The 25,962-nt window shown below is 40.2% G+C and overlaps 1 protein-coding gene and 1 long non-coding RNA gene across 3 annotated transcripts in view; one reads left to right on the forward strand and one right to left on the reverse strand.

Annotated features, from left to right (window-relative positions):
* tll1 (tolloid-like 1) overlaps positions 1-25,962 on the reverse strand; it is a 79,483-nt gene that overhangs the window by 47,380 nt on the left and 6,141 nt on the right. For both annotated transcript variants that reach the window (XM_088342107.1, XM_088342108.1), the window contains 3 exons: positions 1,121-1,222; positions 975-1,055; positions 509-676 (listed from right to left, as the gene is read on the reverse strand). In XM_088342107.1, coding sequence (XP_088198233.1) covers positions 509-676; positions 975-1,055; positions 1,121-1,222 — 351 coding nt within the window. The remainder of the gene's footprint in view (positions 1-508; positions 677-974; positions 1,056-1,120; positions 1,223-25,962) is intronic.
* Positions 4,654-7,902, forward strand: LOC148361335 (uncharacterized). The gene is made up of 3 exons (XR_015851184.1): positions 4,654-4,744; positions 5,883-6,011; positions 7,777-7,902. It is a non-coding gene; the product is annotated as an uncharacterized LOC148361335 (long non-coding RNA).

The following is a 25,962-nucleotide window of genomic DNA, read 5'->3' on the forward strand; positions in this document are numbered from 1 at the left end:
TGCTCCACATTTCCCAATAGCGGCCTTGTATTGCAGCCATGTAAGACGCTAACCTGCTTATTGGGGGTGTTAGGGGTTCAGTGTCTTACCCAAGGACACTTCGACATGTAACACAGACGAGACGATTCAAACTGGGATCCCTTGAATCCAAGACGAGCGATCTACCTCCTGAGCTACTGCGTTTCAATCCTGCTACCAGCCATCCTGTGTGGAGTTTGCATGTTCTTCCCGTGCTAGTGTGGGTTTCTTCCGGCCACTCTGGTTTCTCCACCATTCCAAAAACATTCATGTCATGTTAGTTGGCCAGACCAATTTTTTCCTAGGTGTAAATGAGCGAGAGAGTTATCTGTCTCTGTGTGCCCTGCGGCATCCTGGCAACCAGTTGAGTGTATCCCCTGCCATGACTTTGCAGTATCTTTGAACAATGATTTGAAAATTTCATGAAAATTTAAAACGGTTAGCATGGTTCTCCGTACAACAACCTTGGTACATACATACACAATCTTACCAGTGAAGTTCCCACCGATAACGTAGGGAATGACCCCCCCAGGCCAGATCCTCTCGGCTCGGGAAGTGGCTGCTCGAGGAAAGCGATCCTTAGTGTTGAATCCCTTCTTAAGGCTCTTGCCGCTTTTGCCACTTTGACTCTTGTGACTGGAGTTTTTGGGAAGGAAGTCTAAAAAAAATAAATTCACATCAAGGCACAGGGTGTTTTACAATTTGTAAAGACGATACCGGAGATTGATCTATCTTTGAAATTGGGACAGTCATTTGAAACTACGATCATAAATTGACAACTTTGTGGCCCTGTTCTTGTTTTGTATTCATGGTTTTAATGTCTCTTAAAACTGTGGTCCAAAAAAAAAAAAACAGGACCCGGATGGAATTTCCAATTGAATGACTCTATCGACCCTAGCAGAGCTCTTAGCTTCAATTGCCAACTTTCTACATCAGTTACTGGAGAATTCGATTACCCAAGCCGAAATTTCGTATCCTCTCCAGCAGCAGGTACAACGAGGCTCTTTTTTTTGCTACTTGATGCTCCTCCAGGCCACCTAACACAAATACAAAAGAGCAATCATATCTCGGCCATGGTCACTGTAAGCCCCACCTCACTTACCGGACGTGTGTCCATGCAGGGTGTGCGTCAGGTCAATGGTCCTGTCAATCTGGAACATGCCAAGGTCTTCTTCATCCAAGGCAATGTCGCCCCAGAATGCAGCTGCAAAAAAACGCAAATCCATAGTTCGTATGATCGCTTGTAATCCTTGAGAATGCTCGAAGTTTAATGTTGCGTTTTCAAGGTTTGAAAAGAGTTTGAATTTTGGGTGTAGTGCTTGTAAATGCTTGAAGTTGTTTCCATGTTTCACAACAAGTCTGCATAAAATCACGATGATATTGCTCTCTAGTGGAAGGCCTTGCCATTGCATTTCTTCCCCCATGATTAACGGCAAATGGAGGTAGCTTTTCCCAGTTGTAAATTGTAATGGGAAGAACTTCCTGCTTCTAAAAATGGATGCGACTGTCATTTTACCCAGCACCTATAGGGGGAGAGATTTGTCTCAAAAATATTAACTGTCACCATTGCCATGGCGCCCAATTGTTTGTTGACAGCTCCCTATCAGTATTTAAACTCTGTCCTGTCAGTCCCCTTTTGTCGGTACGTCTGCGAATCTCTGTTTTTACACGGCAAGCCCTTTTTCGCCTGTCCCGTTTTTTGCTCCTGTGTGTCTCCGATCTGTTTTGATCCAGACCACGTTTGCTCTCCCGTCCCGAATTACGACATGTTTTGATCTCGACCTCGTCTGCTCTCCCGTCCCGAATAACGATCCCTTTTTGATCTCGACCACGTCTACTCTCCTCACCTGGCTTTCGAATTGCTTCCGATCCCGACTACATTTTTGCTCTCCTATCCCGGCTACTGACGTGTTTTTTCCGCTCGCCGCGGAAGTGCCACTTCCACTTTCAGAGCGACCTGCGATTTACTAGATCTAAAAATCATATGACTTGATAAGTGCACACGCAAGATTAAAAATCGCATGTGTAAATTGCAGATATACATTATTTGTGGATCTGCAAAATATATGATTCACATCAGGAATTTTTCTTCTAATGATACTGGAGTAATTGAACAATTAGCCTTGAAAGTCCTTGAAAAAAAAAGTTTACTAACGGTGCTAATCACTTGGTTATGTCAACTGGTAAAGTGTTCTTTTGAGTAGCATCAGTAATTAATTAAGTCTCCTCATTAGTACATTGTGAGTCGGTGAAATGTTTGTTAATATCTGATTTGGGGGGCATTAGTTTTCACTATTTAGTTGATTTCTAGTAGCCACTTGGGTATGTTAGTCTATCAGTGAGTGAATAAGTTTTTATTGTCTTTCGGTTTCACAGTTTTTACAGTCAGCCATGCTCGTACCACCTAAGTATGTTGTCAATGTTCATTTGTTATTTGAATATTCAACGTTTCAATCCGGAAATCAGTTAGGTTATTTAGTTAGCAGAACACTTTTTATGCTAGGAAATATGTGAGTTAGTTAACTACGTTAATACATTGATGCGTGTTGCTTAAGAATTTAGTCAGTCCGTTAGATAATTCTTTGGTATGCTCTTATAGTAGTCTGATGATGTCTGAAAAATGGATGATAGATGGTTGGGTAGATCAATTGGTAGTTACTTGATTAGGTAGCTATCTAGCCTAGTCATTGCCAACTGTTGCGCTGCAATGATTGCTACATGACATTGAACAACAATTGAGCAGTCAAAGCCACAAAAGTTGTCCAATCAAGCCACACACAATACTTCTACCTATTGCCTTTGCTGTCTGGAAAAGGAACCATTAGATTAGCTTTCACCAACATGAGGAATGAGATAGCTTAACAGTCTCACTTTGCCCTGATCCTCCCATAGTGTGATATCAGGCCATGCTTTAATCCTTTTGCCCCTGGTGTCCCTTTCGTCTCTGCCATTCTGTTTGTCTTCTTCCTCCCAGCCAGGACTGATCCACATTTGCACACTCACTCTTTTTTGCATGGACTCGGCCAGCTGATACCGTTGTGAGATGCTCGTAAGCAAATTGAGCAGCACATAAGAACCAAGAATTGGACTTTATCTCAGCATTAACCACTGCATAAGGATACTGACTTTGGAGTAAGGTGCTTAGTAAAGAACTAATCGATGAAAAAATAGCTTCTACTCAGGCAATAATCATACTCAACGCTTCTAAATAAAACACTGGTTAACCATGCTTAGACAAGAATGGGATGATTCAGTATTTTATTCTTAGTTTATCATTTATTTCTATACTATTCCCCTTAAAATAACTATTTTGCACTGTGGTATGTTATCTTGTAATTTTTTTGCACTGTCAAGATGCGATTTTAAATTTAGTTGTACATTTGACATGCCATAAACTAAGTATAATTAATTATATTCCATTCTTAGGTGAAACCATACTAACAGACCAACTGACAACCGACTTGCTGTTCAACTAACTACATTGAATGATGACTGACAGACTTTGTAACTAACCAACAGGATAACTGGTTATGGAATTTACTATCTCTGTTTCACACACCAGATAGTTATTGCCAAGTGATGAAGCTAACCGCTATACTTACCGGTTTAACTGAACTGACTTACCCACTTAACAACAAATGGACGGATTCACTGGATAACTAACTACCTGGCTGATTGATGTACTAACTTCAACAAATGATATTCTTGCTGAATTACAATTTACACAACTGCCTTGTTGACTGACTCCCCAACAGATGATGCAAAATATGGACTATTTAAACTAGCTGATCGAGCAACTGACTGAATAATTATTTAGATACGTTTGTCTCTCTAAACACCGGTGAATCCAAATTTCTGCATTGCTTAACTATAATGAATTGATATTGCAACTTATTTTAATGTGTTACTCTAAGAGTAGAATACTGATAGATAGATAGATAGATAGATAGATAGATAGATAGATAGATAGATAGATAGATAGATAGATAGATAGATAGATAGATAGATAGATAGATAGATAGATGGATGGATGGATGGATGGATGGATGGATGGATGGATGGATGGATGGATGGATGGATGGATGGATGGATGGATAGATAGATAGATAGATAGATAGATAGATAGATAGATAGATAGATAGATAGATAGATAGATAGATAGATAGATAGATAGATAGATAGATAGATAGATAGATAGATAGATAGATAGATAGATAGATAGATAGATAGATAGATAGATAGATTTTTTTTGGGTAACCCGTAGCAGCAAGATGGCAGACGATCATATCAGCTTCCTTTGGGTGAAACTCATGTTAAGTAAAATAAATCTCTCAACCTCCAAGTATTTGAAAAATTACAAGTATATATCATAGTACATGTATTTTTGCTTATTATTTAGATCAATATTGTTTTGTTTTTTTTAACGAGTTTAGATTGTTTACCTCTAGAAAGTGCTAAATAATACACACTGTCCCTTTAATTCAATGAATATAAGTGCGGTTGTATGTCTGTCGGTAATGTCTGATTGCTGCTTATTGTGAGAAAACGGTGACCTAAGGTGAGACCAATTTCTCATAAGGCAGAGAAAGAAGCTGATGCAAGCAGAAGAGGATGAAGAAAGAGGTGAATTGATCTGACTCGGCGCTGTTAATGAAGCCACGGTGTTGCTGTAAAAAGTGCAAAGTCAAGCCAGCATCTGGAGAAGGTCAACATTCACTCACATGAGGTAATGCACCAGATTACAGCAGCAAAAGGGAAGTTAAAATAAAAGTCCCGTTACAAAAGCTCTTGTTGTTCTGTTTAGTACCACCATTTTTATGACATTTTTCTCCCCCGTGGTCCTCAAATTTACCTTGGACATTTTTAATAGCGGTATCGTCCCAAGAAAAGCCACATGTGAGGAATCCCATAAGGATGCTTGACCTCAAGTGATGTTGACGTGCCGTGAGTGAACTCTGTGACTCAGGCACTGTGACTCACGCTCACACTTTTACATACTAAAATATTTAACACTCGGGGCGTCCTCCATCTGCTGTCGCAACGCTTTTACCGCTATAAAATGCAAAGTCCAGTTACACCTCTTTCGGTTTGATCTTTTTTCCTTCCTGTACAGCTTATAGATTGGGCCAACTGTAAGTCAACCGGGACGCTGTAATCGATTATTTCGCCTTGTATCACTTACAAAAAAACTGTCTATTTGCCGCAGCTGTAAATACACCCTCATGACAAATTGGTGACGATGAGATTCTTGCTAGAGTAGAATATTTTTCTACTCTGCCAACAGTCCATGTATATTGGCTTCTTTTAAGGATCCGTATACAGGAATACACACGGTGTCTTGGTGGGACTTCTATGTTCTCTGTTTTTATTTGAGAAGTTGGTCAGCAGTTTATATTACTATTGTACTACATAATATGACATACAAAACATATTCTTCATACAGTGAGAATAATTACATGATTATAAGGTTTATTACAAGAGACGCTTGTCAGTTTTAATTTTACTTGCAGTCAATGTTTATTAATTTTTCTTTGCTACAAGTGTCATGATGACTGATTAGTATCACCTGTGCCCGCTCGTTTGGCACCAGCCCCTGCGGGCTACCTGATTGGTTCCACGTCCTTTTTAAGCTCAGTCCCTTCACTCGCCTGTCGTCAGTCCGTCAGCAAACCTCTACAAGGCAAGCACTTTGACTCTGACTCCCGTCGGTGCTGCTTTTTGCACCCGTTTTTCCACCCGTCCATTCCTGATTTCCCCGTTTGTCTCCGACTACGACCGGTTTTTTGACCCCTACGACGCTTGCTCTCCCGTCCGGGCTTACGACCCGTTTTTGATCCCGACCACGTTTTTGCTCTCCTGTCCAGGCTATCGAGCTGTTTTTTCCGTCTTCGGCACCCCCATCTCTCGCCCCGGAAGATCCACTTCTGCATTCGGAACACGATCCGATTCTGTGAGCGGCGTGCTTCCCGTGTCCACCGAGCACCGGATCGCAGGTGCTGCCCTTCCTCTTTCTCTCAATAAACTTGTGGTTAATGTTACACATCTGGGTCCTGATTCCGTTCTGGTCGTGACAACGAGTAAAAATACTCGATATGATTAATTTATTGACAAAAAATTCCCTTAAAAAAAGTGAAGGAATTGAAGACATGTACCTGTGCATTTCATATGCCACAAAAGACGTATTGTCATCACCACAAAGTTTATTCTTCAACAAAAATATGAAAGCCACAAATGATAAAATGCTTATTGTACAATGTGATACAAACTACTAAATTTTCCCCAGGAATTTAGCAACTAGTATCAGTGTTGTTTTCTTTTGTCCTTCCAATCTCCTGTCTTGGGCCTTTTCTTTCTAAGGTTTTAGAAAAGTTGCTTTTTATTCAATTCGAGTTCTTCCTTGAGGAAAACAAGTTCCAATCAGTGTTTAAATCTCGTCACAGCACTGAATCTGCAATGTTGAAGGTGCACAATGACATCGCTCTGTCCATCATACCGAGCACTCTGTTGTTCTTGAACTTCTCAACCTCACAGCAGCCTCCGACAGGGTGGACCATCCAGTCCTCTTGTCACGTTAAAGTAATTGTGTCGGCATCCATGACACTGTATTTAAGTGGTTTACCTATTCATCCGATTTGACCTTCTCTATCACGCGTGGTGACCTGTCCTCTTCCAATGCCCCTCTCTCCTGTGGTGTTCCACAAGGATCTGTTCTTGGCCCTATACTCTTCCCTTTGTATAAGTTACCACTTGGGTCAATTATTGTCAGGAACCAACCTTTCTTTTCATTTTTGTGCAGACAACATACAAATATATCTACCAAAACAGTGAAGCAAAACAGAAACGATTAATGTGCTTTGTTTGATTATATAGTTGATATCAAACAGTGGTTGGCCCGAAATGTTGTTTATCTAAACAAAGATAAATTGCGTTTGGGAATACCGTGACGGCCGGCCTCGGCACCCTGTCTTCTAGGTTCAACCGTCAAAAACCTGGTTGTGACTTTTGACAGTCACCTACAGTTTGAGAAACATATCAATGTTGTCAAGACGAGCTTCATTCAGCTGCGTATCATAGCAAAAGGTTATCTGTTTTTAAGCTGTCCTGACCTAGAGCGCTAAACATGCTCTAAGAAGTTAGTTAGTTTATTGCAATGCACTTTATGTTGGCGTCTGCCAGTCGTCTATCGGTTGCCTTCAACTTGTGCAGAACGCTGCTGAGCCAGCAGACATGTGCATATTTTCCTGTTCTTAACTCCCTTCAATTGCTCAGTCCTTTTCAGAATTAATTTTAAACTTTTAATGTTTGTTTTTAAATCTCTGAACGGTCTTGCCTCATCTCATTTTTCTAAGCTTTTAACTGTTAGCTATCCTCATCGAGTTCTGAGGTCCAAGGACCAACTTGTCCTGGAAGTGCCCAGGTCAAAAAATAAATCCTGGGGTTACCAAGCCTTTTCTGTTGCCACCCCCAGGCTCTAGAATCAGCTCCCAGTTGAAATGGGCCTGTTTTCTGACCTGGGCCTCTTTAAATCCAGGCTAAAAATGCACTTCATCAGGATGGCTTAATACTCAGTGGTATAACAACACTTTTGTTTTATTTTATGTATTTTTTATGTTTTTATTGTCTTCTGTTGTTTTTATATTTCATTTGTTTTTTACTTATTGCTTCCCTGTTAGTTACTGTAAAGCAATTTGATACACAAAATGATTGTTGTAAAGGGCTGTATAAATGAAGTACATTTACATTGTCACACAAATGCAGCTGCTCGTCATTGCCGAGGTTCTGCTCATCCTTGAAGAGTGGAATGACGCTGTACAACGAAAAACAACGGGGACCAGATGATGTAGGTGCAGGAAGCTTCTCCTGCAACTGGTAACCAAAGAAAACACGACTATCTCTTTCATGTGGCGTGATGGGTGCTGCCAGGCTGTACTCGCCTAAGACCACATGATGAATGTTCTGTATATGAGTCGATCAGGAGGCTTCTCCGGCTACTGGTAACCATGGATACCAGTGCTATCTCTTTCATGAGAGGCGATGGTCGCTGCATGGCTGTACTTGCTCAAATCACACCACAGGAAGTGGATCCGTGAGTCATGAGAGAGTGAACCCTTGTTTATGGTGAGGGTTACGTTCCAAAAAGAACCCGTGATGGGCAAAATCTGTAAAGTAGAAACCTCTATTTTTTACTATTATTATACAATTAAATACTCCATAATACATTAAAAACCAAAGAACAAACCCTTTTTACAGACCCAAGCATTTGTTTTAACAAATAAAAATGTTGCATATTGCATCTATGAACATGTATTTATTTATTTATTTTGCCTAATCTCTTTGGGACTGTTTAGGCAATCAGAATGCAGAACACAATGCAAATCCTTAAAGTAGCAGAACCGTAAAAGGTGAACCGCGTTATAGCGAGGGATCACTGTACTTGTCGGAGTAGACAAGCTTGAGTGAGCACCAACTGTCTATGTATTAGTCAGCCTCGATTGGTATTATGAAGTCCCTTTTAAAAATATCTTAATCCAATTATACTGTCGTTTTTATTTTAGGCCCACAGCAGTTGAGAATTTCAATCGATGTATGTCACCTGCTCCAGTTGACCAAAAGATATGCATGCGCCGATCCATGTGCCACGCCGTAATATTATTATAGTGGTTTTGGCTGTGAATGTAGCGTAATATTAAAAAGAGATTATCTCTTTGCCGCGTTTGAGGATTTTCGGCCTGTAAGTAATTATTGTGCAAGCTGCTTGTTGATCCGCAGTTTTGTGGGCAGGCCTATGTTGGCTGGCATGAACATTTTAGCAGGGAAATTAGTTGAAATTTGGCATTTATAGTTAATGCAGAGTAAACTGTCATTTATGTGTTTTTATGTGTTTTTATTTTTGAGTAATTCAATACTTTTTTCTCAGCCTTTTTACAATCAGGGGAAGCAAACATTTTCCCCATGTAGCCCAAAGAACACAAAATTATTATTTACTGGCTGTCAGACATAGACTGGCCTTGATCTTTAAAAAAAACAAAAGAAAAGAAAAGAATGAGTTTTCATCTTATTTTGAGAGATCAGCATTTTATTCATAATGCTTTTTTATTATTTTAAATGTGTTAAAGTTTTGCCCTGCATGAACATACTTAAAGTGTTTTCTTTTACTATCTCGACATATTTGAATCATTAAAAACAATATCGATGATAATAGTTTCCTGTCATGTTTTTAAATGTTGATTACACTGATTATCATTCTTGTCTGCAGCTTGCACAGTTTAAACCCCCGGGGGCCAAGATGTTTTAATCTTCATTATCTTCATGCTGGGGTTTTTGAGTTTTTCCTTGCCCTCATGTAGGTTTTAGATTAGGGGATGGTGTAATGGTAGTCAGTAGTCTGTACAGCCCTTCAAGACTTTTTGTGATTAATAAAATAAACATGACTTGGCTTGACTTGACTTGACAATATTCCTTTTTTGCTATTTTTGAGATCGCTGACTTTTAGAAAAAAACACTCCACTCACACTATTAAACTTAAACCCTTTTTTGCCTTCCAAAAATATACTAATGATCAGTCTTCCCTCGTTATTACATAGTGTTAAAAATCGATTGAAATAGATATTTTTGATGAAATGCTCATAGTTGTGCAAACATGCTGTTTTGGGTGTTTAAAGAAACTTGGTGATTTTGAAGGCACATTATTTTGCCTTATGCTAGCAATATCTAGTGTATTTAAACGCTTTTAACAAATTTGTTTGATTATTAGGGTCTTATTTTTGTTTTGGTGATAGAATAAATACAAAGTTGTAAATCACTTGATGAATATTTTTACTTATCATAATTTCATTATAAATTAAACATTATTTGTTTTGTGTGTTTTGTAAATCCAATTCTCTCTAAAAAAAAAGTGTGGGCTCCTTGCGTTTTGTAAGTGAGTATTGGGACAAATTACAGGGTTTGTACTGATGCTTGAAATCCTTGTAAATGCTTGAACTTTACATCCGTGTTTTCAAGGATAGAAAAAGGCTTGAATTTTGGGTGAAGCCAGGTTTCTTAACAAGTCTGCTTAAAAATGACACTGACACTGCTCTCTGCTGGCTTCGCTTTGCTATTGTATTTCTTCTTCCCCTCGTGATTTACAGCAGCTAGCATTAGTTTGTACTATATTGTCCTATAAAGCCTCATCTCCCCCTACGGGTCAGGTGCTTGCTCCACCTAAAAAGGGCACTATGAAATGTGTAGTAGTGCAAGGATTACGTATCTATTATGGACACTTATTATGGTTGGTTGGTTGGTCACTAGGGTCGTAGGGGCACCTTTTCATGTGATGTGTCTTGGGCAAGTACATCCTGGTGGAACCCATCCTGACATACTTATCCTAAAGAGTTTTCATGGGCAGTCCAAACAAATTAAGGTAGCATTTGTTAGTGGTAAATTGTAACGGAAACAACTTCCTGCAATTCCTTTTTACCCAACACCTACCTATATGATAAGATATTTGTATCAAAAACAAATATATTAACGATTTAATAGTGAAAATCATGTCTTGCCAAATGCACACGCAAAATTGAGAATTACATAAAGAAATTGCATTACATTGCATACATTTATTGCTCTGCAAAACACATGACTTACCGTGGATCTTTTGAACGTTTCTGAAGAAATTGGAAAATTGGCTTTAAAAGTCCTTGAAAAGTGCTTACATTTGGCTATAAAAAAGGGGTACAAACTCTGAAACTGACGTTTCAGGTAGCCTATCAGTATTATCTCTTGTAAAAACAGCATAAACCACAACTATTCAGACACACATTTGCTCATCATTTGCCCCCAAAAATTGTTTTGCCAAGGCATTAGTCAGTATTAATATGTGACAAGAGCTTATTTCACCCTCTGCACGTGAGTTGCTTCATGTGGGATTTCCATCATTCAAACACAACAAATGAAGGTGACTTTGCTTCTGAATAAAGCCCACAAAAGCACGCAATGAATATTGATCGGACTGAGCCGGCGTGTGGCAGGTGAGCGGTTTGAAGAAATCGCAGACTCATCACTAATTCCAAACGACCTCCGCCTTTCTCCCGCCCACCCTTGCTGCGGAATACAATGAGCAAAAGAAAACAGTGAAGGTGTTTGTGCTGAGGCGGGAATGTGGAGGACTTCGGAAGCTCGGTGGCAGCCACGCTCTGCTCGGGAAAATCCTGTTTAAAAACCCGTACGAGCGCTACCGACGTTTCCTTCCTTATGGGGAGCCAGAGAGCAACGCCGGCTGTAGCCGACGTGCTTCCCTTTAAATGTTAATCTTTACTCTGGGCTACAAACCCATAACAGATAACCAACCCCAGAATTTAATTTCCCAAAAATTGGAGGCGGTTATTTTGTCACTGAAGTTGACATAAAGGACGGATCAGTTTTCTGCAAATCTACAGACTAAAATTCAATATTCAGGAAAATCATTACAGAGCATAGCCCGGAATCACCTTGTTGCAGCTATTAACAAACAGCAGCTTGCCCACCCTGACGGAGCATTTCTTGTCACCGGTGACCGGTGGCTTAAATCAGGTGTGCCCACAGACTGTACACACTAGATTCTTCGCTGCGTGGTTTGAGTAAACCAGGGGTCAGCAACCTATGACACGCGTGCCAACAGTGGCACGCGAGGGGTTAACCCGTGGCACACGAGCGCACGGCCAAATAACACAAAAGATGATGTTTTTTTTAAAGCGCATTTTTACCTGAAATTCAGACATTTTCGGTTGCGCGCCGTGTTTAACGCCCCTCCTTTTCTGTTTGGTGTGTGAGTGTGTGTTTGCGTGGCGCCTTGCAGAGGAGACCTCCATGTTTTAACGCAACCAACGAAACACGCGTGAGATAAAAGAACGAACCATGACAGCTCCTCGAGCAAAAACATCTCGTTCTTTCCAGTCAGCGTGGACAGACAAATGAGGCTTTGTGCAAAAAATGACCGTGCTGTTTTGTGCATTATGCCTCAAGAGCGTTGTAAGTGTTAAACGTTGTTACGAGATAAAAGATGAACATAAATTCAAGGATGAGTCTGACAAGGCGCAAACATTAAAACGCGCTGTGTCCAAGTACGGCCAACAAACACAGACCCTGAAAACCTTTGTCACCGCTAAAAACACCAACACTATCCCATTGCTCACTGCATAGCAAAGCACAGAAAACCATTTACTGATGGGGAATATTTTTAAGTAGCCTGTGTGTGCGTGTGTGTGCGTGCGTGCCTTCTGCTTTGCTGCTGTTATTTCAAGTTTGGATATTTTCTGCAACAAGATATTATTGATGTATGGTATGGTAGCTGTCAACAGCACTTGTTTTTTGTTTGTAATTCATTGTTAATGAAGAATGGTTAATTCTGGTTAATTCTTGTGGCAAATTCAAATTGTTATTCAAATTCATTTTTTAGTTGATTGATGAACAAGAATAGTGGAAAAAAAAATTGTCAGTTATACCAGTGTGCCGGGGCATACTAGTGTGCCGTGAGACCTTGTCTAGTGTGCCGCTAGAATTTGCCCAATTTTATCTTTCCAAAAAATCAGGCTATTATTCAGTATTTTTGCAATCTTCAGACGACGAACTGTCATGTCATCCATAACAGTAGCAGTAGATTTTTTTAATACTTTTTATGTGCTAATTATCCTCTCTTGGGGTAGCACAGTACATTTAACAACTTAATTTGTTTAACAAAGCGATTTAAAATTGCACCATAAAAATTAAAAACATAAAGCACCTCATTCGTTTTTATTTGAAGTATTATTTTCTTCTTTTTATATACTAATTATCTTCTTATGAGGTTGTACAGTGAAATATTTGACATAACTTCATTTTCAAACATTTTCAACGGATGGCGTGCCTCGGAACTTTTTTATAAATAAAAGTGTACCTTGGTTCAAAAAGGGTTGCAAAACACTAAGTTATATGATTAAAATGTATATTCATGTTGTATATTTGGACTGGTGTAAAATGACAGCTCATTTTATTTGATATTAAAAAAATATGTGAGTCATTGATCTTGGTGTGGCACACTGATTTACAAGGACATTTGAAAGTGGCACTCCACACCAAAAAGGTTGCTGACCCCTGGTGTAAACAGAGGAATTACAACATGGGACACTGTGTATAGCAAAATCAGAGATGCAGTCCGAATTGCCCCCCTCCTCCACCTGGATGGGTCCCATCACCTCTGCCTTTCTTTGACCCCCACATATATACCCCTCTGTCATCTCCATTGACGTTGTGGCTGAGATGGGAAGCTGCATTGTCGCTGTCTTTGACTTTTTGAACATGTTACCTATGTTTAATGTTTATGCTGACTAGGTTTTGTTTATGGTACGTTTTTTTTATTAATAAAAGTGTAGCTTGGTTCAAAAAGGGTTGAAAAACACTGAGTTATAGAGGATTACCTCTTGTGTAGCCCGTGCTCAAGGTTTCTTATTTTTTTCATGCTGAGGTTTTTAAGTTTTTCCTTTTTTCGCATGGCGGCTTCAGATCAGAGGATGGTGTAATTGAGGCCTTGGCAGTCCTTTGAGAGTTGTGATTAAGGGCTATACAGATAAATATGACTTGACTTGACTTGAAAAGAAAGCCTGTGACAAAATAATTCTAAACATGGGTTGAGGGCACTCTCTCTGCTGCAGGACTGCTTCTACAAACTTGCTGGGATGTGTTTGAAAACCCTGACGTACAGGTGTTCACTGATCCTGTATTTTTGTAGATAAAAAAATGTATGGACAATGTCACAGAAAATAAAAGAATCAGATTCTTTCCCAATCAAAAACCCTGGATGACTATCAAAGTTTGTACTTTTCTCAAACACCAAAACATCACTTTCAAGTCAGGGGATAACGTTTTTACTGCACAGCCAGAGCTGACCTTATATAGTGTGGCATTAAGGTTGCCCAGGCAACCTATACAAGAAGAATTGAGGACCATTTCCCCAGAAAAAAACTTGAGGAGAATGTGGCAGGGACTTGTTTTAAGAGAATATAAACTAGTGACTGTTGGGGCTGATGCTTCACTGGCAAAGGATTTACTGTAAACCTCTTCCTTGTCCGCTTTGAAGACAGCATGCCACCAGCAGCCACACCAACAATAAGCAGCAGCACACTCACAAAGTACTTCAAGAGCATGAAGTAAGATAAGTGCTAAGAACTGTAAACCCCAGAAAGGAGGCTGGTCCAGATGGAGTTCTTGGGAGGGTGCTTATGGACTGTGGTGACCAGCTCGCAGGGGTCTTTAACATTATCATCATCCAGTCCCCGTCATGGTTTATCATTTTATCCTGCCTTAAAACCTCCATCATTATCCCCATCCCTAAGTGGTTAGCCTCAACGACCACAGGCCTATTAATTGTTTTGAGAGGTTAGTCTTCCAATGACTTCCTAACCCCCACACCTGACCCTTATCACTTTGCCTACAGGGAAAATCGATCCTCTAATGATGCCAGAAAGAATGTACAGTAGGCTGAGTCAGCTGGAGCAACGACGGACCCTGTCAGGAGGCTTTTAATATACTTTAACACCATCTTTCCGGAGATGCTGGTGAAGAAGCTCTCCCATTTGGTGCTTTTCTCCTCCATCTGCCGCAGGATTTCAGACCTTGTAATCGCCAGGAGTCTGTGAAACTCTGCACCGACACCCCTTCAGGATGTGTGCAGAGCACGATGCTGTTAGCTCTCAAAACCTCGGACCAACCCACCCAACAAACACGACAATACCTTAGTTGGCCTCATCTCCAATGGGGATGAGGCGGCATATATGAAGGAGGAAGAGATTCTGACAGCCTGTTGTTTGAATAATAAACTCACGCTGAACACCTTAAAATGCGAAGACGTCATACACAAATTCAGAAAGAAAAACATGGACCCAGCTCCACTCATTATCAATAGAGATTGTGTATTTAAGTTTCACTCCTTCACACTTCTGGATGTGATCATCTCTGATGAATCTGCTGGTACAGCAACACCAAAGCTGTGGTAGGGAAAGCCCAACAGCAACTCCTCTTCCAAAGAATTCTCAGGAAATACTACAAGAATTAGAAGCTGCAGAGCCGCAGTGAATAGCATTCTGGCATACGGCATCACAGTGTGGTGTGCTGGGAGCACGGCTGCATACAGAAAAACCATAGAGATTCATCAACACAGCCCAGATAATTATTAGCTGCTCTCTGCCCAGTCTACAGGACTATGCAAGCTACAATACTGCAGTAGAGCCAATTACACATGAAGATATCCACTCACCCTGGCCACTACCTCTTTGACCTGCTGCCCTCTGGCAAATTCTACTGGTCCTTTAAAACATGGACTAACTGGCTCTTCCCCAGGGCCATCCACAGGCTACATGAAAACACAAGACTATGAAAAAATATATATCTTACCTATGTATGGACAAATGTGTATTCATGTTGTATTTCTCGACTCGTGTTCTGGAAATACAGTTTGTTGCTACTAATGTCATTGCGCCATTCGCCAACCACTACCTTGTAAATATTTGTCTATTTATCCTAACATTCTTTTTTTAATCATATTTTCCCGTTGAAAACAATGTTCACTAAAATGTTAGCAAAAAAAAGAAAGACAATTGTAATTCTAATTCCAATATAGTATGATAATTGGGAGTGCGCATTCATTATTTTGAAACATATATTGAAACAACTATTGAATGTGCAAAAAGCCAAACAAGCAAGGTTTGTCTTTGGGATTCCAAGTATGGAAAACTCCTGCTGCTGGGACTTTGTGTGTGTGAGTGTGTGAACTCCTTCTGAGAGCCTAGATTTTGGAAGGAAGCATGAATGACTCGGGAGCACTTTGTATGTGTGTGTGTCATCTCCAGCTGAGCAGCAGGATGCAGACAACCAGGAAGAGATAAGCGCGGGTGAATGGACAGAGCACTGCATGTGTGCGCCGGTTTGTGTGTGTGAAAGCGCGTAAGGAAATCACAAAGACCTGGAAGAGTGTGTGTTCCCTCGCAGCAGGGGCCTCGGAGAAGATAAGCAGACAGGCAAAGAGCGCGATGTGTTTTCCCAGTGAAAACAGGAGGCGGAACAGCGACACGCTCAGACCCGAGGGTCACTTGCTTGAAATCGCTTCTTCTATTGCACACACAATGCATGAGACCTTTTTTTTCAAATAAAATAATATTTTGCGTGTTACCCCACAAGCTTAATCAATATTACGTGAATAGATTACTATGTTTAGTGCTCACCTTGCACAATGTGGACCATTTTTTTTCTGCACTATGATGACTATGTTTGCACCAATGCATATGTTGATTTTTTTTTTTTGCACTATGATGACTTTTGCACCAAATGCAAAATTGCACAACCCTTACGATACCAACTGTACTACGATACCAACTGTATGTAACATCCTACATGCCGACATTTCTTGTGTAAATATCATGTAAATTATAACTATTGCCTTATCCTCCTTTTTTAGAACCCTATCTTCTCTGTTCCTCTATCTTCTTGGCTTTTTACCTCACTGTGAATGTGTGAACTGGAGTGTCATGCCCAATTTTGTTGTCACAATATGTTAACCCATTTTGTAACAATGACAATAAAGGTATATTCTATTTTATATTCTATTCTATTCTATTCTAATTAAGGAGAAGAATCTACTTGTTTTTATCCTTTTTGAATAGGCGGCCATTTTGCCACCTGTTTGTCGGCCAATTACAGCCCTAAATTGGAATCTGTTTATTTTTGTCATTGATAACAACGTAGTGAACGTTGTTTACAACAAGATTAGACACGGCACTCCAAGATAAACACGTAATAAAAACGGTTGATTATTTACAAGGTAGTGCTTGGAGACTGGCCAAGTTGTAAGCGCATCAGAACAATAGTGCAATGAAAAAGTAGTGGAATGCATTAAGCAGCAAAACAATTCCAAAATAGGTCAAGAAATATGTATTATATGATATACATAGGCAAGATAAATATTTTTGTGGGCTTGTTTAGGGTGGAGATAGCTCTGGGGAGGAAACTGTCTCTGAGCCGTTAGTCCACATTTTAACCCCTTAAATTTCCACCATTGGACAGTTAATAAACAAAGTCGTGTCTTCACGATATCGCCAGTCACTGAAATACTTCATGCCACATATTATTCGAAAGCTTAAACTCTTGGGATTCAAGATACGACCATTTTAAAAACTCATCAGAGAAACATCACAAGTCTGAAACAAGATATACAAATATTGTAAAGACGGGATAGCTCACCCTAAGGTGTTGGAAATTCTACTCATGACACGATTCCCTACAAACATGGTGTGGTTACATTCAGGAGAGTCCAGTGAAGCTAATTGTGTAAAATATTTACTTTAAAACACAAGATAATTCCGACAGATTAAGAAATCCACCTAAAAGCATTCCTGCATCATTTGACAATCCGTGTTGTAGTGTAATGTCTGATTGGCTCAACAACTCCCCTTTAAAAATAAATAAACTCGTCAGAGACTTCCGATATAGCAATTAGCCTCTGACCTTTTGACTGACACCACTCTTGGCCAATTGCAAGCTTTTTTACAGTCCTTTGCTTGTGATAACCTATGAGGGCCTGTATTGAAAAAAAAAAACTTCATTACCTACTTCAGCTTCAAAAATCTTAGCTAATAGTGACCGATTCAAATGTGCTGTATTTAAATCGGAGACGAAAATAAACGTGCCTAAATGCAACCCGGGATCCATTTTTACTTGCGATTATAATGCGTAAGTATGCACAATCAGTGATTTACATTTGTAAAAAGAAGTTAAACATTTACAACTTTCAAAATTTTTAAAAATTGACCAAAGTGAAATACACAAATGCAAAGTTTTTAGTGCTGTGGACTCTTAGTCTCCAAATAACCACTTTTGGAAAGGTCGTCAGAAAAATCTCTAAAATGTAATGTACAGTTTTTGAGATTGTGATCAAGTTTGACAATGTAGAGACTTTTTCTTTGGGTTACAACTCAGATTATTTAATGTTAGTAGCATTGTACTTTCCATATCATCCAAACTGTTCAAGAACAGCATTCAATTTACTTTAGGTACGTCTTGGATTAGGATTTTAGGCGACTTTTAAAAGAACGGTATGGGTTAAAGGGTCTTGTCAGCCAACCAGTGGGCAGCAGTTCATAGCAATGGTGGTGGCAAGGTTGAGAGGAGTCCTTTATAATGTTGTTGGCTCCTTTACAGTATCGCAAGCCGGCAATGTCCTCCAGAATGGGCTGAGAGCAGCCAATGATTTTCTGGGCATCATGCTTTTTTGTTTGATAATGTGACAGTCACAATCCGTGCCCTTTTTTTTAAAAACTTTTTTTACAATTACTTTAATTTTATAATTATTTAACAGAGACAGGTCTGCAAAAATCTGTCGACTGTTATAAGACAATTTTTGTGTTTTGCTCTAATGTGATTAATGGGCTAAAATTGTCCTATTGTAAATGTGCTAAAAATCAACTGTGTAAAAAATCTATAACATTGTACTATGCTGCCTTCAATGGAAAAGGCAGTTGCACCTGCAGAAAGAGATTGAAACAGCTTGAGTCAAATCAAAACATTTTGATACATAAACTGTTCAATTAGTTACATTTCTTTCAATTTGTTGTTGGTTTTTGGGTATACTTTTTAGTATAATTGTTTTTTAGGGGGGCAGCACGGTGGGGCAGTGGTTAGCGCGTGTGCGGCACAGTTCTGAGGTCATGAGATCAAACATCCTGTGTGGAGTTTGCATGTTCTCCCCGTGCTTGCGTGGGTTTCCTCCGGTTTCCTCCCACATTCCAAAAACATCCATCTTAGGTTAATTGACCGGTCCAAATTGTCCCTAGGTTTGAATGAGGGAGCGAATTGTCTGTCCCTGTGTGCCCTGCAATTGGCTGGCAACCAGTTCAGAGTGTCCCCTGCCCACTGCCCGGAGATAGCTGAGATGGGCTCCAGCACCCCCGCGACCCTACTGAGGATAAGCGGTGCAGATAATGGATGGATGGATGTTTTTTAAGGCATCTCCAGTCACCTTCTTATCAGAACCAGAACAGACTGAGGACCCAGACGCGTAACCTTTTCACACAAGCTTTATTTTACGGGAATGGGGCAGTCATGCGCGTCAACACAAACGCCAGTGATTCGGCGATCGCTGGACGGAAGAAGTGAGACAGAAGTCCGGCGCGGAAAAACAGGAAGCCAGACACCGACGAGATCGATACTAGATACACGTGCAGATACCGGACAGACGGGATCGATACCGCAAACTGGAGCATGATATCGGACAGGACGAGCTAGACGGGATCGATACCGGATACTGGAGTCAGATATCAGAAAGAACGAGATAGACGGGATCGATACCAGCTACTGGAGGCTGGCGTCAGATATCAAACAGGATGAGATAGACGGGATCGATACCCGATATTGGAGACTGGAGTCAGATATCAGACAGGATGAGAAAGACGGGATCAATACCAGACACTGGAGACTGCGGTCATTTATCAAACAGGACGAGATAGACGGGATCAATACCAGACACTGGAGACTGCGGTCAGATATCAAACAGGACGAGATAGACGGGTTTGACACCCTATACTGGAGAGTGGATTTCGAAATCAGACAGGACGAGACAGACGGAATCAATACCAGATACAAGCACCGATGCCGGACAGACGGAATCGATACCAGACAGGATACACAAGCGAGATACCAGACAGAGTCAAAATACACGGGCTGACAAAGGGTGAGTGAGAACACGGGCTTAAATAGGAGGGAAGCCAATCAGGCAACGAGCCGCAGCTGGTGCCAAATGAGCAGGGCCAATTGAGGGCAATGGGCAACCGTGACACTTCATGTGTTACAATGATTTTAAAAATGGATGTGTATCTCAAGTAGGAATGTTGATACTGACAGCTGGTATTAATACTTCTCATTCCCTGTCTTAAAACAGGAAGCCAGTTTTTTTTTAAATTGATAATAAATATACATAAAATAAATATACAATCAATATCTCACCGTACTAGTTTTTCTGCGGGGGCATCACTTCAGAATGACGTCTTCCTTCCAACTGAAAAGTCCTCAATGTAAAAGTAGTTAGCATTAGCACCTTATGCTAACAAGCGTTTCCTGCCATCATGGCCAACGAGCTCCACAGCAGTGCTTCAGACACTTCCTCCCTCACTACAGGTATAAGTGATGATCATGGGCGATACCTTAAAAAAATTACAGGTACTCGAATCGATACATGGTTTTGTTACTTAGTCAACCTTAGTATCAAAGCACTGATTGTACAACCACTGGTACTGGTACTGGTACAGTGTATATTGAATTTATTTAGTACTATGTATAATGAGACACATATACTGTCCAATTATTAATTTAAACAATGAAGACCTCCCCCTCCCTAACCTAATACAATGGAACCTCGGTTCTCGACCATAATCCAGTCCAGAACCCTGTTCGAAAACTGATTTGTTGGATCACCGAAATCATTTTTCCCATTAAAAATAATGTAAATTGTTTTAATCCGTTCCAACACCCTGAATGTTTACCTTGAATGTTTAACGTAAACATAAAGCTAACCCAGGCTAATCGTACGTTCGCGTTATCGTAATCTTCCGTACGAAAGATTTCGCTAACATGAACGTGTAAAAATAAATAAATCAGGTCGTTTACAAGTCATTTAGCACCCGGGTCTCCACAAAAAGTGGTGAGCGGTTCATTGGAAAGGGGGCTGCGTCCCAACACCCTGAATGTTGGGCTACGTTCCAACACCCTGAATGTTTTGAATGTATAACGTAAACATGAAGCTAACCCAGGCTAATCGTACGTTCGCGTTATCGTAATCTTCCGTACGAAAGATTACTCTAACATGAACGTGTGAAAATAAAAAAAAGGATAAAGAAAAGAATTATGCATAGGATTTCTTACTTTTGTGGTGGTCAGCAGAAGGCGCAGGTGGACGGTCTTTCCTAAATGCAGTAGTTGTACGCACTACTTTTCTTTTTTCACCTGTAGCAACTATGCTGCTTGCACTGACTTTCTTCGGAGGCATAATTAGGGGCTAAAACACTCCGTACACCTACATTAAAAGCGAAAGCAAAACGAAGCACGTCCGCACGCGATAACAGTTGGTCACGAAAAGAGCGATCTACACCCGTACGCCGCTCAGCATCGCACCCTAGCGTACGCACTCACGCATTACCGGCGTTCGAACTCCGATTTTTTGACTGAACAGCGGAGCAAGAATTTCTCAAAATTTTGGGTCAAACCCCGGTTTGTTTGAACTGAGAGGCGTTCGAAAACCGAGTTTCCACTGTACCACATAAATGCATATTTAATGTATGAAACCAAAATTCCTGCTTCTTTGTGTCATTGAAAACTGATGAGTCAGCACAATAACAGTGTCGGAATGTGCAGAATTCCAAAGCTACGTTTCCTGGACGGGGAAATATACTACAAATCCTTTTGATCCTGAATGTTGACAATATAAGTCCTAAAATCCCAAGCGTTCTTTAAAACGCCATTGGAAAATACACACACAAACAAGCGAGCACGTGTTTAAACACCGTACTTGGCAATCAATGAGAACAGATGGGTATCAATGAAACCTTTATGAAGATGTCTGCGGTACAGTCTGCGTATTTTTAAACCTACAAGAGTCCTTTGGTTCCGTCCGGCATCTGTAGACTTACTGTCTCCTTGTACAGCACACGCACACAAAACTCAGTCACGGGATTCAGCATCCAGAGATGAGAGTAAGGTGCACACAGGGGAGGGGTTGTCAGGTTTATGCATTTGGAATGTGAGGAATGTGTGTAGCTGCAAGTGTATTATAGGTTATAGTCCCAATGAGGAGTAACTATTTACATTTACTAGATTAAATCACATATAGTTGAACTGCAATATGTTTGATTTCTATTTGAATATTTATATCAATTATAATCAGAAGCACTACTTCTGACCTTTTACATTGAGCTTTACTTTATTACACATTTTTTAAATTTACATACATATGAGAAGAAAATTAAGAATGAATGTCAAGTGATTTATCCTGGTTTAATGCTGTAATCCGATCAATTGTGTTGCTCCTGGTGCATCCTCCCTTTTCACAGGGAGGCAGTTGTATGATAAGGAGGTTAATACTCATCTTCAAGTAATTTTTCAGGCATAGAAATGGTAAATGTAACTTACTAAAATATGTGGAGGAAAAGTTAAGGAGACGCAGCTGTTTCGGATGTCAGTGAAAAAATGTCCTGGAAGTGGAGGTCCTCACAGTCAACTTTTCTTTTTTTGTTACAGTCACCTTGTCAGAAATGGGGTGGGCAAAAATTCTTACAGAAAGCCAAGGGCAAGGTGGTGAAAGGGATCCTGCCATCATCTGGTAGAACAGTGATTTTTTGTTTTGTTTTTGTACAAGTTTATTTTATACTGCAATAAACATTTCTGGCGGGCAACATATTTTCTGTCATGATTACCGATTCAGAGCACTTGTGACTGCATAATTGGCGCCAACAGCCCGGACAGCTGATTGGCTGATGTACTCCTTTTAAACCCCCGACTCCCAAGAGATCCCTGTCAGATCGTTATGCGAACCTTTGCTCCTAGCTCGGCAAGCCCTGACGTCAGACTCTGTACTGCCCTGTTTTTCTCTGCCTGATGGTCGTTGCCAACCTGTTTCCGGACCTGACTCTGTCCCGTTCTGCCTGCCCGTTATCCGATCTGTTTTGCCCCGCTACCTGCCTGCCTCCTGTTGCCGACGTCGTTTCCGAACTTGACACCGCCCTTGCTTTCTAGTCCCGGCTAACGACTTGTAATTCCTGCCTGCCTTCGACCCTCCTCGCTAGACACGGAAGTGCCACTTCCGCATCTCCTGCTCCCCTTGTCTGTCAACCATCGCATCGTGGAAGCAAGCCCTGCTCTCCCTCTTTATTCGTAAAAACTGAGAAAACGAGTGCTATTGGGTCCCGTGTCTGTTTCTGGTCTGTGACATTATCAATTTATGTCAGGGACCACGGGCCAGTAAAAATTGGATCTCAAGACGTAACTGGCGCCGGGCTGGAATTTGGACATGCCTGCTTGTATGCATCTATTCCAGTGTTTTTCAAACACTGTGCTCCAGATATTGTCAAGTGTGCCGTGGGACATTATGAAATGAAATGAAATGAAATTATCTGCACTTATATAGCGCATTTCAAGTCAAGACTTCCCAAAGTGCTTTACATTGTGCTTCACATTTCCCAATAGCGGCCGTGCAGCCATGTAAGGCGCTAACCTGCTTATTGGGGGTATTAGGGGTTCAGTGTCTTACCCAAGGACACTTCGACATGTAACACGGAGTAGCCGGGATTCGAACTGCGATCTCTTGATCCCAAGACGAGCGCTCTACCTCCTGAGCCACAGCCGCCCATTATCTTAGGCCTGTGCGGTCTTACGCCTGGTAGAGTAATCATGTTGTACTCTTCCATACCATAAGTGGCAGCAGCAGCGGTGGGTAGCTATTTGCCTTGTCCTTGGTAACAAGCAATTCATTGAAAGAACAAACGAGCGCTGTGGAGGAAGACCTTTGTGTGTGTCCTTTAGCAATTCCTGCTGGTATATCAGCTCAGTGTTCATCCTAACAGGCCCATGTTTCACACTCAATGAGTATATATATGAAAGATTATAAGTGACTTTATTCTTTGTTTTTATTTGATTTCCATTCAAGACATTATAATACAACATCATTCTTTAATGATAAAAAAAAACATTTTTGTTAATATAATGGTAAGCTTTTTTCCCACACGTTTTTAGCTGACGGGATTTCTTCTTTAGGCACTGCGAAGTCACACTTTGTGGATCCTCTAAGGTAAATTTTTATTGGCCAGCTGTTATTCATCCCATCCCCTCCCTTAATATCTGCATAGTATTCACATCACCTGCACCAGGGATTTTATACATGCCAATAATGATGATAATGGGCTTACTTGCCAAATTAAAGCGTTATCAAATGAAGTGGAGCCTAGATGTATTGTTTGGTTAAGTTTGATGTACTGTAATACACTCACATGTAAGCAGAATTAGGAAAGAAGGAATACAATAATGAAATCATGAGGTTGGTTTATCCGAGTATAAAACAATATGAACACAATGTTTTCACATTGCTGTTGGCTTGTTTAAGACAGGCATTAACAACTCAATAGCCCACGGTCGAGCAATCTCTTCTTGTTCAGTGAATTGAAACTGTATTTGAGATGGACCACATCTCCTTTTATTGTGATTGAGTGTGTTCTATTGCTTTTTTGCCCATAATAATGCTTCCAAAAAAGTTAGTGATAAAGTAAAGACAAGGTTGAAAACAGTAACAACGATCAAGTCGAAGAAGGAAATGATCGCGAAATGTGAAAATCGTGTTAGAGTGTCTGCCATTGAAGCACTGCTCACGGTAAATGCTTCGATATTGTTTTTTTATGTCTTTATGACCAGGATATTTTTCTTTATTATCTGCACATTTGAATAATTATTGGTGTCTGGACACAAATTTCATCAATATTTTGAGTACATCCATTCATCTATTATTTGCACTGCTTATCCTCAATAGGGTCGCAGGGGTGCTGGAGCCTATCCCAGCTACTTTCGGGCAGTGGGCAGGAGACACCCTGAACTGGTTGCCAGACAGTTGCAGGGCATTTTGAGAACCCATTTATTTTAGTATGTGGCTATTTTAAAGCCATTTTAGGGATTCTGCTTATATGTGATAGAGGCCTAATTGCGAGTATTTCTGGCATATCTAAGCGTAGTCTGTCTGAAGTTCTATAAAAGGTTGCATTCAAAAACTGCTAAGTGTGCATACTTTGTTTTGAACTTCCATACGACAGGAAAGGTTTCACAAAAAAAAAAAAATATATGTATATATATATATATATATATATATATATATATATATATATATATATATATATATATATATATATATATATATATATATAATACAGTGAGACTTCGGTTATCGCGGTTAATGGGGACCAAACCACCCGCGATAAGTGAAAATCCGCGAAGTAGCGGTGCACCTTTATTATTATTATTTTTTAGACCCGGTTAATAGGGACCAAAACAACGAAAAGTGAGAATCTGCAAAAAAAAAAAAGAAATTATTTTGTTTTTTTTAATTATTTTATTTCATTATTATTATTTTTTAGACCTGCGAAGCTCTGAACCCACGAACATGGAACCACGAAGTAGCGACACCCCTTCAAAAATGCTTGGAAAAAAAAAAAAAAAATATATATATATATATATATATATATATATATATATATATATATATATAATTTTATATATTATTTTATTTTATTATTATTGTTTTTTAGGCCCGCGAAGCTCTGAATCCACGAACGCCGAAGTGCGAAGTAGCGAGGTCCCACTGTATATGTGTGTGTGTGTGTGTGTGTGTGTGTGTGTGTGTGTGTGTGTGTGTGTGTGTGTGTGTGTGTGTGTGTGTGTGTGTGTTGTAGACAGATAGATGGATAGCCTAAAAGGGACTAAAATAAATACAGAACTTAGAAATAGCTACATGTATTCTTCAGAGTTAAGCTTGGGTCCAGGGTTTTAATTGGAACCTCGCCCCTGCCAACATGGGTTCCACATAGCTGTCTGTTAGCCAGATGTAGATGTTAGAACAGATGCACGGCCCAGTAAACAGTGGACTACTTTGGATCGGACAATTTTATGTCCATTATAGCTGAAACCCTTAATGCATATTAAATCGGGGTCAAACTTTTTAAAATCTGTTGGGAATTTTTCGAGATTCACACTGTCACTTTGCAGATTGTTAGCCTTTAGTTGCTAGCAGAATGTTATTATTTTATGAAACAAAGTTGTAAGCAAGCGTCTACACGTGAGCCGGGAGCTCTAAAATCAAAATGCTATCGCGACTTTTTTTGCCAGTTCATCCCTGGTTCATTAGCGTGCCCGAGAGCATTTCATGTAACCGCGAGATAA

This window comes from Urocampus carinirostris, chromosome 8 (assembly GCF_059441175.1).
Source record: "Urocampus carinirostris isolate Australia breed hairy pipefish chromosome 8, RoL_Ucar_1.0, whole genome shotgun sequence".
NCBI classification, from domain to species: Eukaryota; Metazoa; Chordata; class Actinopteri; order Syngnathiformes; family Syngnathidae; genus Urocampus; species Urocampus carinirostris.